The 15,556-nt window shown below is 45.5% G+C and overlaps 1 protein-coding gene across 2 annotated transcripts in view; it reads left to right on the forward strand.

Moving 5' to 3' along the window:
- DNAH6 (dynein axonemal heavy chain 6) overlaps positions 1 to 15,556 on the forward strand; it is a 2,458,578-nt gene that overhangs the window by 291,768 nt on the left and 2,151,254 nt on the right. For both annotated transcript variants that reach the window (XM_085636629.1, XM_085636630.1), the window contains exon 8: positions 15,054 to 15,189. In XM_085636629.1, the coding sequence (XP_085492755.1) occupies positions 15,054 to 15,189 (136 nt within the window). The remainder of the gene's footprint in view (positions 1 to 15,053; positions 15,190 to 15,556) is intronic.

Consider the following 15,556-nt stretch of genomic DNA (forward strand, 5'->3'; position numbering starts at 1 on the left):
TAGCATAGAAGGCAGTGCTGGGGCAGGAATGAGAATTGAGCTAAGGCTCAGGAGTCAAGGTAGCACTGCAGGCAGTACTGGTTCAGAAACAGAAAATTACTAAAGCTTCAGGAGTCATGGTAGCACTGCAAGCAGTGCTGGTTCAGGAACAGGGAATTACTGAAGCTACAGGAGTCAAGGTAGCACTGCATGCAGTGCTGGTTCAAGGAAACAGGAAATAGCTACAGCTCAGGACACAAGGAGTCAAGAGAGCACTGCAAGCAGTGCAAATCAGGAACAAGAAAAAGCTGAAGCCCAGGAACAGGAACAAAGAAGAACTATAGCTCAGGAACTCAGGAAACAAGGTAGCACTGCAGGCAGTGCTAATTCAGGCACAAGGAACAGCTATAGCTCAGGAATCAAGGAACAAGGATTAACTATAGCTCAGGAATCACTGGAAACCAGGATATCAAAGGCTCAGGAAACACTGGAAATAAGGATTGGTCTCACCAGTATACACCTACAATGACCAACCGTGGACTGAAGGCAGCTAGGGCTTAAAAGAGCTCACAGTAATTACATGCATCAGGTGTGAGCAGGCTAGCAGCAGCCAGCCACAGGTGAGCTGAATTCCTCCACCCATCCTTGCCCTGCAGGGGTGGAGATGAAGCAGTGAGCAGGGAATTCTGGGTAATGGAGTGTCAAACATGAGCAGGCTGGCATCCAGCATGAGCAGGCTGGCTTTCACAAAACCTGGCATGGATTGGGAATGGATGTCAATTCCCCAATAGTGTCCAAATGGCTGAAAGTTAGAATATGCGTGAAGGGGAGGGTCCAGTAGCTTATTATGACACTGGAAAGTCCCACAATTCAGCCCCCTGGTGGTGGACACGGGAACGTAGGGAGCAAGCTGTGACAAACAGGATTCTATAGAAATTAACAGAAAGGGCTCTTTGATTTCAAATCAGTTCATCAGCGTTGCAGTTCATTCTGTTGCTTTTTCTACCACATTTCGCAAAGACATACATCCTGGTTAAGACTCTCATCGTTCAAACCAGACGCTCAACTGAAAATAGCTAATCTGCCTTTCTCTTGATCTACCCTATTTGGGCAGCACAGAAGACGAAAGGCTGCGCATGAAAAATGTAGCGGAAACACTCAATGCAGTGAGTTTGGAAGAACGGAAAAAAATCTTCAAACAGTTTAAACCCAAGGACAAAAGACGTTTTTGCCATGGGTTCAAACCCCTAGATTGCCTTAACAATACCAGCAACAAAATAGGCAACCTCAGTATATTTTTCAAAGCAGGTACGAAAGACGAAGATCATCTGCATACAAGCCCTTGCAAACCAAAGGTAAACCTTCTCAGTCATAGCAATGAGGATCACATACCCCCCCGCAGTTACCCACTATGGTGGGGGAGTGATACAGTTCCATTGGAAAGAATGGACAATGATTAATACAGACAAATAGGTCCTTAATATAATTTGAAATGGCTACGCTCTGCGCTTCACGGGCACTTCTCCAATAACCTCTCCACAACAGACCTTACCGTCCCATTTGCACGACCACAAGCAAGGAACAGCTATCCTACTGCTCAAGAGATCAATAGAGGCAGTCCCACTACATCAGAGGGGCAAATGAGTCAATTCGAGAACTTTCTTGATCGCGAATAAAGATCACCTCTGTCAATTTTGGCCAATTCTAGACCGCGGGCTCCTCAACAAATGTATAAAGAGTGAAAGGTTCAGAGTGCTTTCACTGCATCAATTATTTCCACATTTGAGAAAGAATGATTGCCTCTGTGTTGTAGATCTATAGGATGCATATTTTCATATCCCCATTCTACCGCGTCACAGACAATTTCTCAGATTTTGAGTGGGCTCTCATTATTATCAATATGCGGTTCACCCCTTTGATCTAAAATCAACGCCACAAACCTTTTCTAAATGCATGGCAATGGTACTGGCTCAACTGAGAAAACAAAGTATTTTCGTATATCCTACCTGGACGAAAGGCTCATCCAAGCAGAGTCTTCAAAAAGCAAAGGAAGACTTCAATGTCACAACATCTCTTGTGGCAAGGCTAGGTCTCCAGGTCAATATACAGAAGTCCATTTCAAATCCGGTTCAGTGCCTAAAAGTTCTAGGAGCTATTCTGGACACTCCAAAAGAAAGCGTGTATCCTTTGGAGAAGAGAGTGTCCTCAATTCAAATTAAATGTTCCCAAATTCTAGTAGACCAAACCAACAGTTCACAAGGTAGCGTCACTACTAGGTACAATGGATACCTGCATCAACGTTGTACCGAAAGCTCGCTTGTATATGAGACCTCTACAGACATGTCTCGAGGATCAATCGTCTCAGAGAACAGGCATTTGGGAAGATCGGATTCTCCTGACACCCAAAGCACGCCAGTCCCTATCATGGTGGACCAACTCGGACAAGCAACTGATGGCGGTTCCTTTTCAGAAACCAACCTCATCCCAGACCACCATCACAGATACATCATTAAGAGGATGGGGTGCTCACATGGATGATCTCTCCATCCGAGGTCTGTGGTATCAAAAAGAAAATAAATACCCTAGAAATCTCCTAGAAATTAAAGCAGTTTTTCTGGCCCTCAAAGTGTTTCTTCCATCTTTGTAATCAAAGGACGTCATGGTTCAGACAATGTTTTATGTCAACAAACAGGGTGGATCAAGGTCCAAGCAGCTGTCTCACCAGGTGTAAACTCTATGGCATTGGGCTCTGGCGAGAGGTCTCTCTATTACAGCCTTTCACATTCCAGGAGTTTTAAACCTCGGAAATAGATTTCCTCAGCCGCTTCACGAAAGAAAACCATGAATAGGTCCTCAACGACGAACGTAGATGCCATCTTCCAAGAAAGGAGCACTACAACTTTGGATCTATTAGCTACTGCCCAAAACTCAAAATGCCCACACTTTGCATCCTGGGCTCCTGACCCGAAGTTTCTGCACAATGCCTATTTGATAGACTGGTCAACTCCATTTGTTTGTCTTTCCACCAATCCCGCCAATTTCGTGGGTAATACAGAAGCTACTGAGATCACGCACCACAATAATCCTCATAGCTTCGAACTGGCCGAGACAGGCGTGGTACACAGACCTGCTCCACTTATCGATAATCCACCACAAGCGTCTTCCCCTCAGATCAGACCTTCTATACAAACATTAGGGCACAATTCTCCATCCCTCAATAGAGTCACTGAATTTGGCAGCATGGCTCCTGAGATCATCTAATATGGACATCTAACTCTACCAAAAGATTGCATGAACATTCTGAAAGAAGCAAAGCGCCCTTCCACAAGGGCTTGCTATGCTTTTAAATGGAAACGTTTCTGCATTTGGTGTCGTTCAATGAACTATGATCCCATCACAGTACAGGAAGATATCATACTACCCTAGTTATTACATCTAGTCAGATCTGGACTACAGCTGTCCTCAATAAGAGGTCACCTAGCAGATATTACTGAGTATTGTAAATCTTCTACACAAGAGTCCTTTTCCAAAATCCCAGTGATCAAAGACTTTCTGGAAGGCCTCAAAAAGGATTTTCCTCCTCGCAGAAACCCTCCTACTCTTTGGGAGTTGAACATGGTGTTATCTAAATTAATGGGTCTTCCCTTTGAACCAATCCATAAAGCATTGCTGAAACACAGCTCTATCTTCTGTGGAACCCTTACAGTTTTCCACCACTATAGGGTTGTTTGACATAAACACCCTTCTTTTTTGCCTAAGGTAGTCTCCGATTTCCATCTCAATCAATCTATCACTGTATCTACCTTTTTTCCAAATCCCTCTTCTGCAGTGGAGAGAACATTACATTCCCTCGATCTTAAAAGATTCCTTCATTTTGACTTCGGCAGATCAAAATCAATTAGAAAATCTTTTGACTGTTCATAAATTATGGGGCTTTGACACAAGGTTTAGCAACCTCAAAACATTCCATAACTAGGTGAATAGTTTTGTGCATTACCCTATGTTACCAGATTGCCAATAAGCCTCTATCAGGCAAAACTAGGGCTCACTCAACAAGAGGAAAAGTTGCGACCACAGCTTGGGTGAAGCAGGTACCTATTCAGGACATTTGTAATGCACCAACTTGGAGCTCGCTGCACTCATTCACAAAGCATTACTGTTTAGAATTGGATACTCAAGCCAATTCTATGTTGGATAAGAGACTTCACGCACCGCGCGCCCACGTTACGTAGTTCGCTGAATTTTTCTGTTTCTACCGTGCACGTACGCTACGCGCGCTACGCGATTTTTCGTAAAAAAATTAAAATAAATTTTTGCCCTTGGGGGTCCTTCTGGGAGCCCCTGACCAAGGCTAGGGGGTCAGGAACTGTCCACCCTGCCTCCTTTTCACGTTCGCCACCTTTGTTTCTCACCCCCTCAGACTGCGAGAGACAAAATGGCGGCCGACACTTCCTGGTTTCGACCGATTCGAATGTTTACTAAGATCTAACAACCAATCAGAATCGCGCTCGCGCACGTCAGCGTACGCGTACGGTAAGGATTACCGTACGCGCACGGTGCGCGCCTATAGATATATATATTGATTTAAATGCTATTTTCTCAGGAAATACTGAACAGATTTACACCAGACCTGCAAAAGGCACATCCCTGACCTGAGGACTACCTCTCTGCCAAATTTCAAGTAATTCTGTTCAGCCGTTCGGGCTGTAGCTTGGACTAAAGGTCCTATTGAAAAATGCATGGGGAAAATGCGTTTTGGGACCCCCCTTTTTCTCAGCCCCCGCTTGACGAATCCCCCCGAGACTTTCAGGGAAGGAGCGGAGCGGAGCGCCCCACCTATTTTGAAAATCTCGCGAAGATTCGTCAATCGGCGCCAAAGTTATTCCAAATAGAATGTTGCGGATTTCCTATGGAAACACGATCCTAACTATAACTATCTACTGGCGACCGCCAGTAGATAATATATATATATATTTATATATATACACACACACACACACACATACCTGACAGCCACTTGTCGGAGTTTTATTAGCTTGCTATTGTATTCAAGGTTTATGACTATCAATGAAGATCCTATGATACAGAAGGAGAGGTTATATACCTGTAGGTATTGTTCTGCACTGTAGCTATCTTCATTGAAGTCATAACCTCCCTCCCTCCCCTCCCCCCGCTGTCAGATGGATTATTATCATGTTCTTCCTGTAAAAAAGAACAGACTCTCTCAGGCACACTGCCACTGCAGTGCGGTGTGGGTTGGGGTACCCCTGAGATTCTTAAAGGTACAGGTAAAATATTGCACTTTCTAGTGTTAGCCCATCAGGCTGTTTTTACATTTGCATTTGGACTTCCTGGCGAAGTCCCTTTTCCTATGAAAAGTGTTTTAAGCTTTGCAGTTCCTGCCTCCTGCTGTCTCTACCAGCATGGTCCTGAAAAATGCAACTCTGACAGTCTCCACTACAAATGAATGAAAAATGTCTTTCAGTGATGAACACCATACAGATCTTTTTTCTCCTTATTCTACATATATGGAATAAGGTGTTTTGGCGTCCGCGCAGGCAGCACAGAATTATTCAAGGCTTATGACTTCAATGACGATACATACAATGCAGAACTGTACCTACAGGCATGCAACTTTTCCTTATCTCACACATAAATCCTTTCTGGGGCTGTCTTACAGTATTTGCAGGAAATATATCCAAGCCAACAGAATCACCCTTCCAGGGAAACAAGTAAGATCTTTGTCCCACTCAAAATATGCAAGGGCACCCGCCCGAAACGCGTCAGATTTTGCAGCTCTAAAAATAAAAACATTCGTGCCTGAATTTGGGATTCGTGTTGTCCTTGGTTCGCCGAAAGGAAGTGCTGAGACAGCGTACTTTTCTTGATATATATATATATATATATATACATATATATATATATATTGAGGACGTCTTCTCTTGGCAGCACACTGAGAGGCAAGTAACACTTGGGAGGCAATTGCTACATCAAGTAAATGTGACAGCCGGAATAAACATGCACCTGGACAGGACTGTGGGACAAGACGCCATGGAGCAGTATGGTAACATTATCACAGTCCTTAACATCAAGATATATGTTTATATTGTGAGCTGGTGATCAAGTAAGCTATTGAGCCAAATTGTAGATCTACCACAGCATGCAAGGACTTTCCAGGTGCATTTTAGGAGCAGTAGTTTAACATCGTGTCAATTAACCACTTGGACCAATGTAATACACTTTGTGTCCATTGTGATTTGCCTCACCTGTGATCAAGGTCACACCCAATGGCCGAAACGTGTCAGGGCTGATGTACTGACTGCCTAATGCACTATATATATATATATATATATATATATATATATATATATATATATTCACTGAAAAAACCATAGGTTTCACACATGTTATAGTTAGCTGGACATTTTACTGATAAAAAACCAATGAAATTCCCCCGTTATAGTTACTGTAGGCAACTATAACTCACGCGACCGCAATCCTCTGCTGATGCTAATACTGTATTTAGACACTTATTTGCCCATATCTTCTTCCATTAAATTTTAGCTATACATATATTACAAATATTTTTTTTTCATAAAGACACATATGTCATCAGCAGAGGATTACGGTCGCGTGAGTTATAGTTGCCTACAGTAACTATAACGGGGGAATTTCATTGGTTTTTTATCAGTAAAATGTCCAGCTAACTATAACATGTGTGAAACCTATGGTTTTTTCAGTGAATTAGCAAGGTTTTTTAAAGGCTATTTCCTAACTATAACGTGTGTGAAACCTATGGTTTTTTCAGTGAATTTGTACGGTTTTTTAAATGCTAAGTTACTTTACGCCATTTGTGGCGTGCGCGCCCACTTAACGCAGTTCGTTCCGTGCACGGTTTTTATCAACTTTAATAAGCCCTGTACATTTGGTGGCCTTCGGCCACCAAAAGCACAGGGGGTGAGGTCAATGTGGATAGTGTTTTTTTTATTTCGATTTTATAATTTCATGTTGCCAAAATTACGTTTTTTTTCTCTATTAATAAGCCCTGCACATTTGGTGGCCTGCGGCCACCAAAAGCACAGGGGGTGGGGTAAGTGTGGATAGTGTTTTTTTTATTTTTATTTTTTTACCGTAAGCGTACGGTAAGCTTACGGTAAGCGTACGGTAAGCGTACAGTAAGCGTACCCCGCGAAATTGCCGAAAAAAAAATAAAACCGTTTTTGCTCTTGGGGGATGTTTGGGGACTCCCTCAACATGACTATGTGGGAGGGAGTTGTCAAAACAGCCCCGTAACATGTTTTTGGCCATCATGTTTGATAAACAACACTCAGTGCGAGAGACAAAATGGCGGACGCCGCTTCCTGGTTTCGGCCGATTCGAATGTTTACTAAGATCTAAGAGCCAATCAGAATCGCGCTCGCGCACGCCACCGTAAGCTTACGGTAAGCGTACGGTAAGCGTACGGTAAGCGTACCGTAAGCGGGCTCAGATATATATATTGATTTAAAGGCTATTTTCTCAGAATCTACTGAACAGATTTACACCAAACCTACAAAAGGCACTTCCTTGACCTAGGGACTACCTCTCTGCCAAATTTCTAGTAATTCTGTTCGGCCGTTCGGGCTGTAGCTCGTTCTAAAGGTCCTATGGAAAAATGCATGGGAAAAACGCGTTTTGGGACCCCCCTTTTATCTCAGCCCCCGCTTGACGAATCCCCCCGAGACTTTCAGGGTAGGAGTGGAGCGTAGCGCCCCACCTATTTTGAGAAATTCGCGAGGATTCGTCGACCGGTGCCAAAGTTATTCAAAATAGAATGTTGAGGTTTTCCTATGGAAACGTGGTCCTAACTATAACTACCTACTGGCGACCGCCAGTAGGTAATATATATATATATATATATATATATATATATATATATATATATATATTATATATTTTTATATATACATATATATATATATATATATATATATATATATATATATATATATATATATATATATATATATATATATATATATATATATATATATAAATCTTTATTGCTTGATTACTAAAAACCATTGCAATCAAAACATCTTCACTTCACGCCATATTTAAAATCTATACCGCAAATATTATTTAACAATTTACCAATACATTCATAATTATGTCATAAAACCAGACCAATTCACAAATACATTGTGCATATAAAGAAAAGGATATAAAATCAATCCGACATGGGCTAAATCATGCAGAAAAAAAAGTAATTCCATTAAAAGCACATATTAAAATGCATCAATCATTTCATTATCAATACTGTGATGGCCTCTTGCCAAAGGTAAATGTTAAGGGATTTTGTGAGAAAGAGGAATGACTCAAAATAACAAAAGAAAACAGACTACAATAGTAATTTCCAGATAACACGGAAAGATTGATAAATATTTCTGATGGATACATCTGCCAGTGGATTCCTCACCTTGTGAATATCCCCTGCGCCAGCATTCCACGGAATTTTTTCTCCCCAGCACTCCACGTCGACGTGGGCGACGTCATAATACATCGGCTCCGCTCGCGACTCCATATGACGTCACCGGAGCCATAAGAGGCCCACGTCGGCGTGATGACGGTTCCCTTTTTTCCGCGCCGTCGACGCGTAACGGTTTTTTCCAGTACTCCTGCTACTTTGTAGTGTTAAGGTGTTTCTGTTGCAAAATCCGGTGATGTCTTCGACGAGGAAGTCGGGCTTTAAGCCCTGTAGGGAATGTGGCGGACATATGTCCATGACAGATCCACATCAAGACTGTTTGTGGTGTCTCTCTTTGGACCACGAAGTCGAAGACTGTGAATGCTGTAGGAGAATGAACCCTAAAGCTTTGAAGGAGAGAAAGGCCAAGTTGTTTATGGCGAAGATTGGTAAGGAGAAGAGAGGAAGGAAGAAAGAGAAGTCGAGGCAGGAGTCGTCGTCTTCGAAGTCGTCGAAGTCAAAGAGGCATCATAAGAAGAGGAAGCACTCTTCGCGACGCCGGTCCTCGAAGAGCAGGAAGTCGAGGTCGACTTCGCCTCGGCGTCGTCGGAGCAAGGACATTTCACCTTCTCCATCTCCTTCTAAGACTCCGAGAGACTCTCCGTCGCCGAAACGGGCTCCGACGCATTCACCGGCGCAGTCCCCGGCGCCGTCCCCGGCGCCGTCTCACGTCGCCTCCGGATCAGGTGCCTGTTTCGGATCAGGAACAAGAGGAGCCTTCTCCGGCGCTGGAAGAATCTATGGCTCTGGTGGAGGATACTGCGGCGCCGCAGCCAAGTACTCCGCAGAGGGATGCAGGTTCGGTGCCTTATCCTCAGTTTCCTGCTCCAGGTACTGATTCATCTCAATTCTTGAATGCATGTATGGTATTTTCAATAGGGCGGCCTTCCCATCCGGAGCACCAACTGGTCCCGTGGGCCCTATGGCTTATACGTTGGGGGTGCCGCAGCATTATGCTCAGGCCCCCTTCATGCTCTTTCTGCAGATGGCGCCTTCGTGGCAGTTTCCGGCGCCGTCTGGGGATCCGACTCGACTTCGGATGGACCGTCAAACTTCAGAGCCTTCCTCGACGCCGACGCCGACTCCATCTATGGCGCCACCGACTCCAACACCTCTGGCTCCACCGTCGCCGCGTACGACGTCGACGACACTGGCTCCTCGGATTCGATCGAGGAGGGAGGCCCAGAGGATATTGGAAGAAGGAAGGTACAGAGAAGAGGTAGAGGAAGGTGAGGTGGACACATCCTCTGATGATTTTGAGGGCATGCAAGAAGCTAGTGGCCTGGACACTACCCCAGAATGGGAGCACACATCGGCAAGATCCTCTCCGCCTCAGGAATTGGCTCCATACCATACTGTAATTAAAAAGGCTGCAGAGCTGTTAGATTTGCAGTTGCCAACGGCGGAGTATAAGTCGAACTTGTTGACGGAGGTTCTGCACTCTCCTACGACCACTTCAGAGCCCTTACTGCCCTTTAATGAGGCCATCTTGGAGCCTGTATTGGATATATGGCGGAAACCTCTTTCTTCTCCGGCGGTTTCCAGACAGGTGGCAAGAAGGTATAGGGTGGCGCCTGGGGATCTGGACTTTCTATCGATACACCCGTCTCCAGAGAGTCTAGTTGTGCAGGCATCCTGCTCTAAACATGCTTCAGGGGCTTTGCCTCAGTCTCCCGCGGATAGGGAGTCTAAGAAGGTGGACCAGGCAGCTAAAAAGTCCTTCTCTTCAGGGAGCATGGCATTAAAGTCAACTAATGCCACGTGCTTGCTGGGGCGTTACATACATGCATTGATGGACTCAATGAGGACTTTGGCCCCTAAGTTACCTGAGGGCGATAAGGCGTCCTTCTTGGAGGTGGTTACGGACACTCAGGCCGCTGCCAGACAGGTCATCCAGTCAGGATTGGATACGGCAGATTCGGTGGCGAGGATTATGGGCTCCTCTATAGCTGCAAGAAGGCAGGCATGGCTCCGTTCATCGGGGTTTTCAGCGGATGTCCAAACCACGTTAGTGGATTTGCCATTTGATGGGCAAAAGTTGTTTGGTGAGAAGGCTGACTCTGCACTGCAGAGATTTAAGGACAGCAGATTAACGGCAAAGTCTCTGGGTCTGCAGGCTCCTGCAAAGGTTTCTAGTTTTAGAAAATTTAGGGGCTTTGGAAGATCGTCTTTTCGCTCCTACCGTCAGCCTCAGCAACAACAGCAGCAACAGCAGAATCCCCTCTATAAATCCTATAGAGGGAGGCAAAGGGGTAGGAGAGGTTCTGGACGCAATCCCTCTTCTTCCTCCTCCTCCTCTGCTCCCAATGAGGCATCAGGGAAGCAGCCCTAGATCCCCCATCCTGGATCATGTAAGACCTGTGGGGGATCGAGTGTCCTACTTTCTACGGGGTTGGAAATCTGTTACGACAGACCTTTGGGTTTTGAACCTCGTGGAGACTGGGTACGCCCTTCCCTTTCGGGAGTTTCCTCCCCCTTACCCTCCTTGCCAAGGTTACTGCTCAGAGGACCATCTGCTTCTCCTTCAGAAAGAGGTTCTGGCCTTGCTCCAAAAGGGTGCAATAGAGGTGGTTCCGGAGCAGGAAAGGGGTCAGGGATGCTACTCCCAGTATTTTCTGATTCCCAAGAAGGACGGCAGATTGCGTCCAATTCTGGACCTCAGAATCTTGAACTTTTACCTGAGGCAGGAGAAATTCAAGATGCTGACCCTTGCGCAGGTTCTTCAAGCTTTGCAGCAAGGAGACTGGATGGTGTCGCTCGACTTGCAGGATGCGTACTTCCACGTTCCAATCCTGAAGTCGCACAAGAAGTATCTCCGTTTTACGGGTGGATCGCAACACTACCAGTTTGCGGTTCTTCCGTTTGGTCTTACTACCGCACCTCGAGTCTTCACAAAGGTGATGGCAGTGGTGGCTGCTCATCTCAGGAGGTCGGGGATTCCAGTTTTCCCCTACCTGGACGACTGGCTTCTGAAGGCAGAGTCCCCAGAGATGGTGCAGCGTCATCTGCAGGTAACATCTCAGCTGTTATTCGACTTGGGTTTTTCGATCAATGTGCCCAAATCTCACCTGGTGCCCTCTCAACGCAACCTGTTCATAGGGGCAGTACTGGACACTACTGTGTGTCGAGCATTCCCGCCTCCTCAAAGGATTCTCGACATTCAGGAGATGGTCCCTTTATTCCACAATGGAGCGCTTGTTCCAGTTCTGAAGGTCCTTCGCCTGCTCGGTCTGTTTGCTTCCTGCATTCTGTTGGTCAACCATGCACGCTGGCACATGAGGGCGCTCCAGTGGTGCCTCCGCTAGCAGTGGTATCAGCACAACGGGGATCTCAGGGAGTCGATCAAGATCTCCAGAGAAGCTGCAGCGGATCTGTCTTGGTGGGGCGTGGGGGGCAATCTGTCTCGAGGAAAGCCCTTCCATCTACCTCCATCGGTGGCCACAGTAATAACGGATCCATCCACTTTAGGGTGGGGTGCTCATCTGGGGGATCTGGAGATCAAGGGTCTTTGGTCTCCAGAGGAAAGGTTGCTTCACATCAACCTTCTGGAATTGCGGGCAATACGGTTGGCGCTCAAGGCCTTCCTCCCTTCCCTTTGCGGTCGGTCGATTCAAGTCCTGACGGACAACACTACCGCAATGTGGTATGTCAACAAGCAGGGAGGAGTGGGGTCTCTTTGTCTGTGCAGAGAGGCCCTGCGTCTATGGTCCTGGGCTCAGGACCATCAGATTTGTCTGATGGCAAATCATCTGGCTGGGGTGCTGAACGTGCGTGCGGACAGTCTCAGTCGGCAGTTCTCCGCCGACCACAAGTGGAGGCTCCATCCGGAGGTGGTTTGTTACGTCTTTCGGATGTGGGGGACACCTCGGGTGGACCTGTTCGCCACCCGCGAGAACGCGCACTGCCTTCATTCTGCAGTCTCCAGTTTCCGATGCAGGGGGCGTTGGGGGACGCGTTTCAGTTGAGTTGGAGCTCACAACTCCTTTACGCGTTTCCTCCCATACCCTTGATTCCTCGGGTTCTGAGGAAGATTCGCCAAGACCGGGCCCAAGTTATATTGGTCGCCCCGGATTGGCAAAGAAGGGTGTGGTATACAGATCTTCTCCACCTCTCCTCGTGCCCTCTGCTCCGTCTCCCTCTGAGGGCAGACCTCCTCTCGCAGTCGGAGGGGCAGGTTCTACACCCCCACCTCCAGAGCTTACACCTTCATGCCTGGAGATTGAACGGGGCAACCTGAGTTCCTTCTCTCTCCCGCCGGATGTGGCGGACGTTATTTTATCGGCCAGGCGACACTCCACCAAGTCCATTTACTCCTACAGGTGGTCTAAGTTTGTTAAATGGTGTGGAGAGAGATCCATTGACCCTTTGAAAGCACATCTTTCTGATGTGCTCCAGTTTGGTCTTTCCTTGGCCCAGCAGGGTTGTGCTGTAGCCACGGTTAAGGGTTATTTGTCTGCCTTATCGTCTTTTCTATGCCTTCCTGATCAACCGTCGCTATTTAAATCTCCGGTTGTTCTGAGGTTTATAAAGGGCCTTACAAACATGTTTCCTCCCACTCCTTTTGTAATGCCTCAGTGGGACCTTAATCTTGTTTTAACCTTTCTGATGGGGTCTCCTTTTGAGCCTCTACATAACTGTCCGTTGAGGCTGTTGTTCTTTAAGGGGGTTTTTCTTGTAGCCATAACCTCGGCAAGGAGGGTGAGTGAGCTTCAAGCTCTTAGTTCTAAACCCCCTTTTCTTACTTTACATGCTGAAAGGATGGTTCTTAGGACCAGGGCTGCCTTCCTGCCAAAAGTTGTTACTCCTTTCCATTTGGGGCAGTCTATTACCCTCCCTGTTTTTTATCCACCCCCTCATCCTTCCAAGGAGGAGGAAAGACTCCATCGCCTTGACCTGAAGAGGGCTGTGAGTTTTTATCTGGACAGGACTAAAGACTTTCGTCTAGATGATCAACTCTTCATTGGCTACGTTGGTCATTCAAAGGGTAGAGCGGTGCACAAGCGCACACTATCGAGATGGATCATCCTTGCCATCAAGATCTGCTACGCCCTGGCTGGTAAGACTCCTCCTGAGGGCATAAGAGCTCATTCGACTAGAGCAAAATCATCTACATCTGCTTTGGCCCGGGGTGTTCCTGTAGCAGACATTTGTAAAGCCGCGACTTGGGCCTCCCTCCATACTTTCGCAAAGCATTATTGCTTGGACTCCGAGATGAGGAGGGAGGGCCACTTTGCGTGCTCTGTCTTGCAAGACTTTCTGGTATAGGAAGGTGGACACCCTCCTCCGGGAGTGGGGACTGCTGTAGGAATCTATTCACAAGGTGAGGAATCCACTGGCAGATGTATCCATCAGAAGAACAAGTTACTTACCTTCGGTAATGCTTTTTCTGGTGGATACAGTATCTGCCTGTGGATTCCTCACTGGCCCACCCGCCTCCCCGTTGTCCACCTTTGTATACCATGAAATAGGTCTTGCTTGAAATGCTTGTTCATTTGTTGGAAATGCTTGTTTGTTTAGCATATTTTTGCCTTTGTATGCTATGTATATGTGTTGGTATACTGTATACTGTGTATACTTTGAGTCTGTCGTTGGTCCACCTGTTTGCCTCGAAGGCACGGAAAAAATGGGTGGAACTGACGTCATCACGCCGACGTGGGCCTCTTATGGCTCCGGTGACGTCATACGGAGTTGCGAGCGGAGCCGATGTATTATGACGTCGCCCACGTCGACGTGGAGTGCTGGGGAGAAGAAATTCCGTGGAATGCTGGCGCAGGGGATATTCACAAGGTGAGAAATCCACAGGCAGATACTGTATCCACCAGAAAAAGCGTTACCGAAGGTAAGTAACTTGTTCTTTAGGTATCGTTCAGAAAAGAGCAACTCCGTTGTAACTCAAATAGTGTTTTCAAATCGTGATGGCCTAATCAGAGAAGTGTGCCCCCTGAATATCCAAACCACAAGATAGATGTTACATACATTGAAGACAGAATATCACAAATAAAATATTGACTGGTAAATAAGTCTAGATTTGCCACACCTAATTCCACATATATTTATCTATTCTGTACATACATCTTAGTTATGTAAATGTAGTTTTAGAAATAGTAAATTTATACTTCACTATATGCACTTACCTTTCAATATTTTGTCCCTCAATATTCTGTCCTCTATTTTCTTGTATCACAATATTGTTGGTGTTGATTTTCGGTAGTACAGCCATCAAGGAATTACCCTGTTTTAACAGCATCATACAACTACGGAGTCTGGCCGCCCTCACAAGTTGCAGTTAAACGGCAACTCGTTGCAGTCAATAACTCTTATATGGAGCAGTCTCCTGCACTTAACTTAAGAAATGTGAAATCTTTTGAAGGAGAATCATTATCCCTGGGTGGTAATTTGTATTGTTTCCAAACTTGGCTTGTAGTAATAGTAATTGTAGGCATTTTAACTGCTATATGTTTGTGTGAAACAGTTGTAGAAGTTTTAATAGTCAGCCGGGATAACTAATTACATTTCCAATTACATTTTCTAGTTTCGTTGACAGTCAATTTTATTCTACTTGCAACAGGTAATATGGCTCCTGGACAAATGGCTATAAATCTTGTACTTCCCCATTTTGAAAAAGATCTTTATGGAGAACCACCTGAAAAAATGACCTACACGGAGCAGGCTAACAAAAGGGAGCATTGTAAAAGGCTGACGTGGTCAGTATGCATTAGTAGGCTTTTAACTCTTGTTTCTTTGTTTGCACAAAATACAGTTATGACAGTAATGCATTGAAAGATTTTGTTTCTCCTGGGAGCCTTATAATATGATCCATTAAATGTTTTTGAATCACTTTCCTTTTTTCCTACAATACACATTTTTGTTAGAAATTGGAAGAAAGTCTATTGAAACAACACTTTAAGGGAACTGTGCAAGAATGCTTATAAAGCATTGTCTTTTGCTCTAGATAAGATTGTCTGTATTTCCATTGCAAAATGAAATATGTTTCCCAATGCACCCTAATTGCCAAATCCATTTCGCGTAATTTCATTTTCTCAAACACTTGGGCTTAAATGTTGTGTCTAT

This window comes from Triturus cristatus, chromosome 2_1 (assembly GCF_964204655.1).
Source record: "Triturus cristatus chromosome 2_1, aTriCri1.1, whole genome shotgun sequence".
Lineage (NCBI taxonomy): Eukaryota > Metazoa > Chordata > Amphibia > Caudata > Salamandridae > Triturus > Triturus cristatus.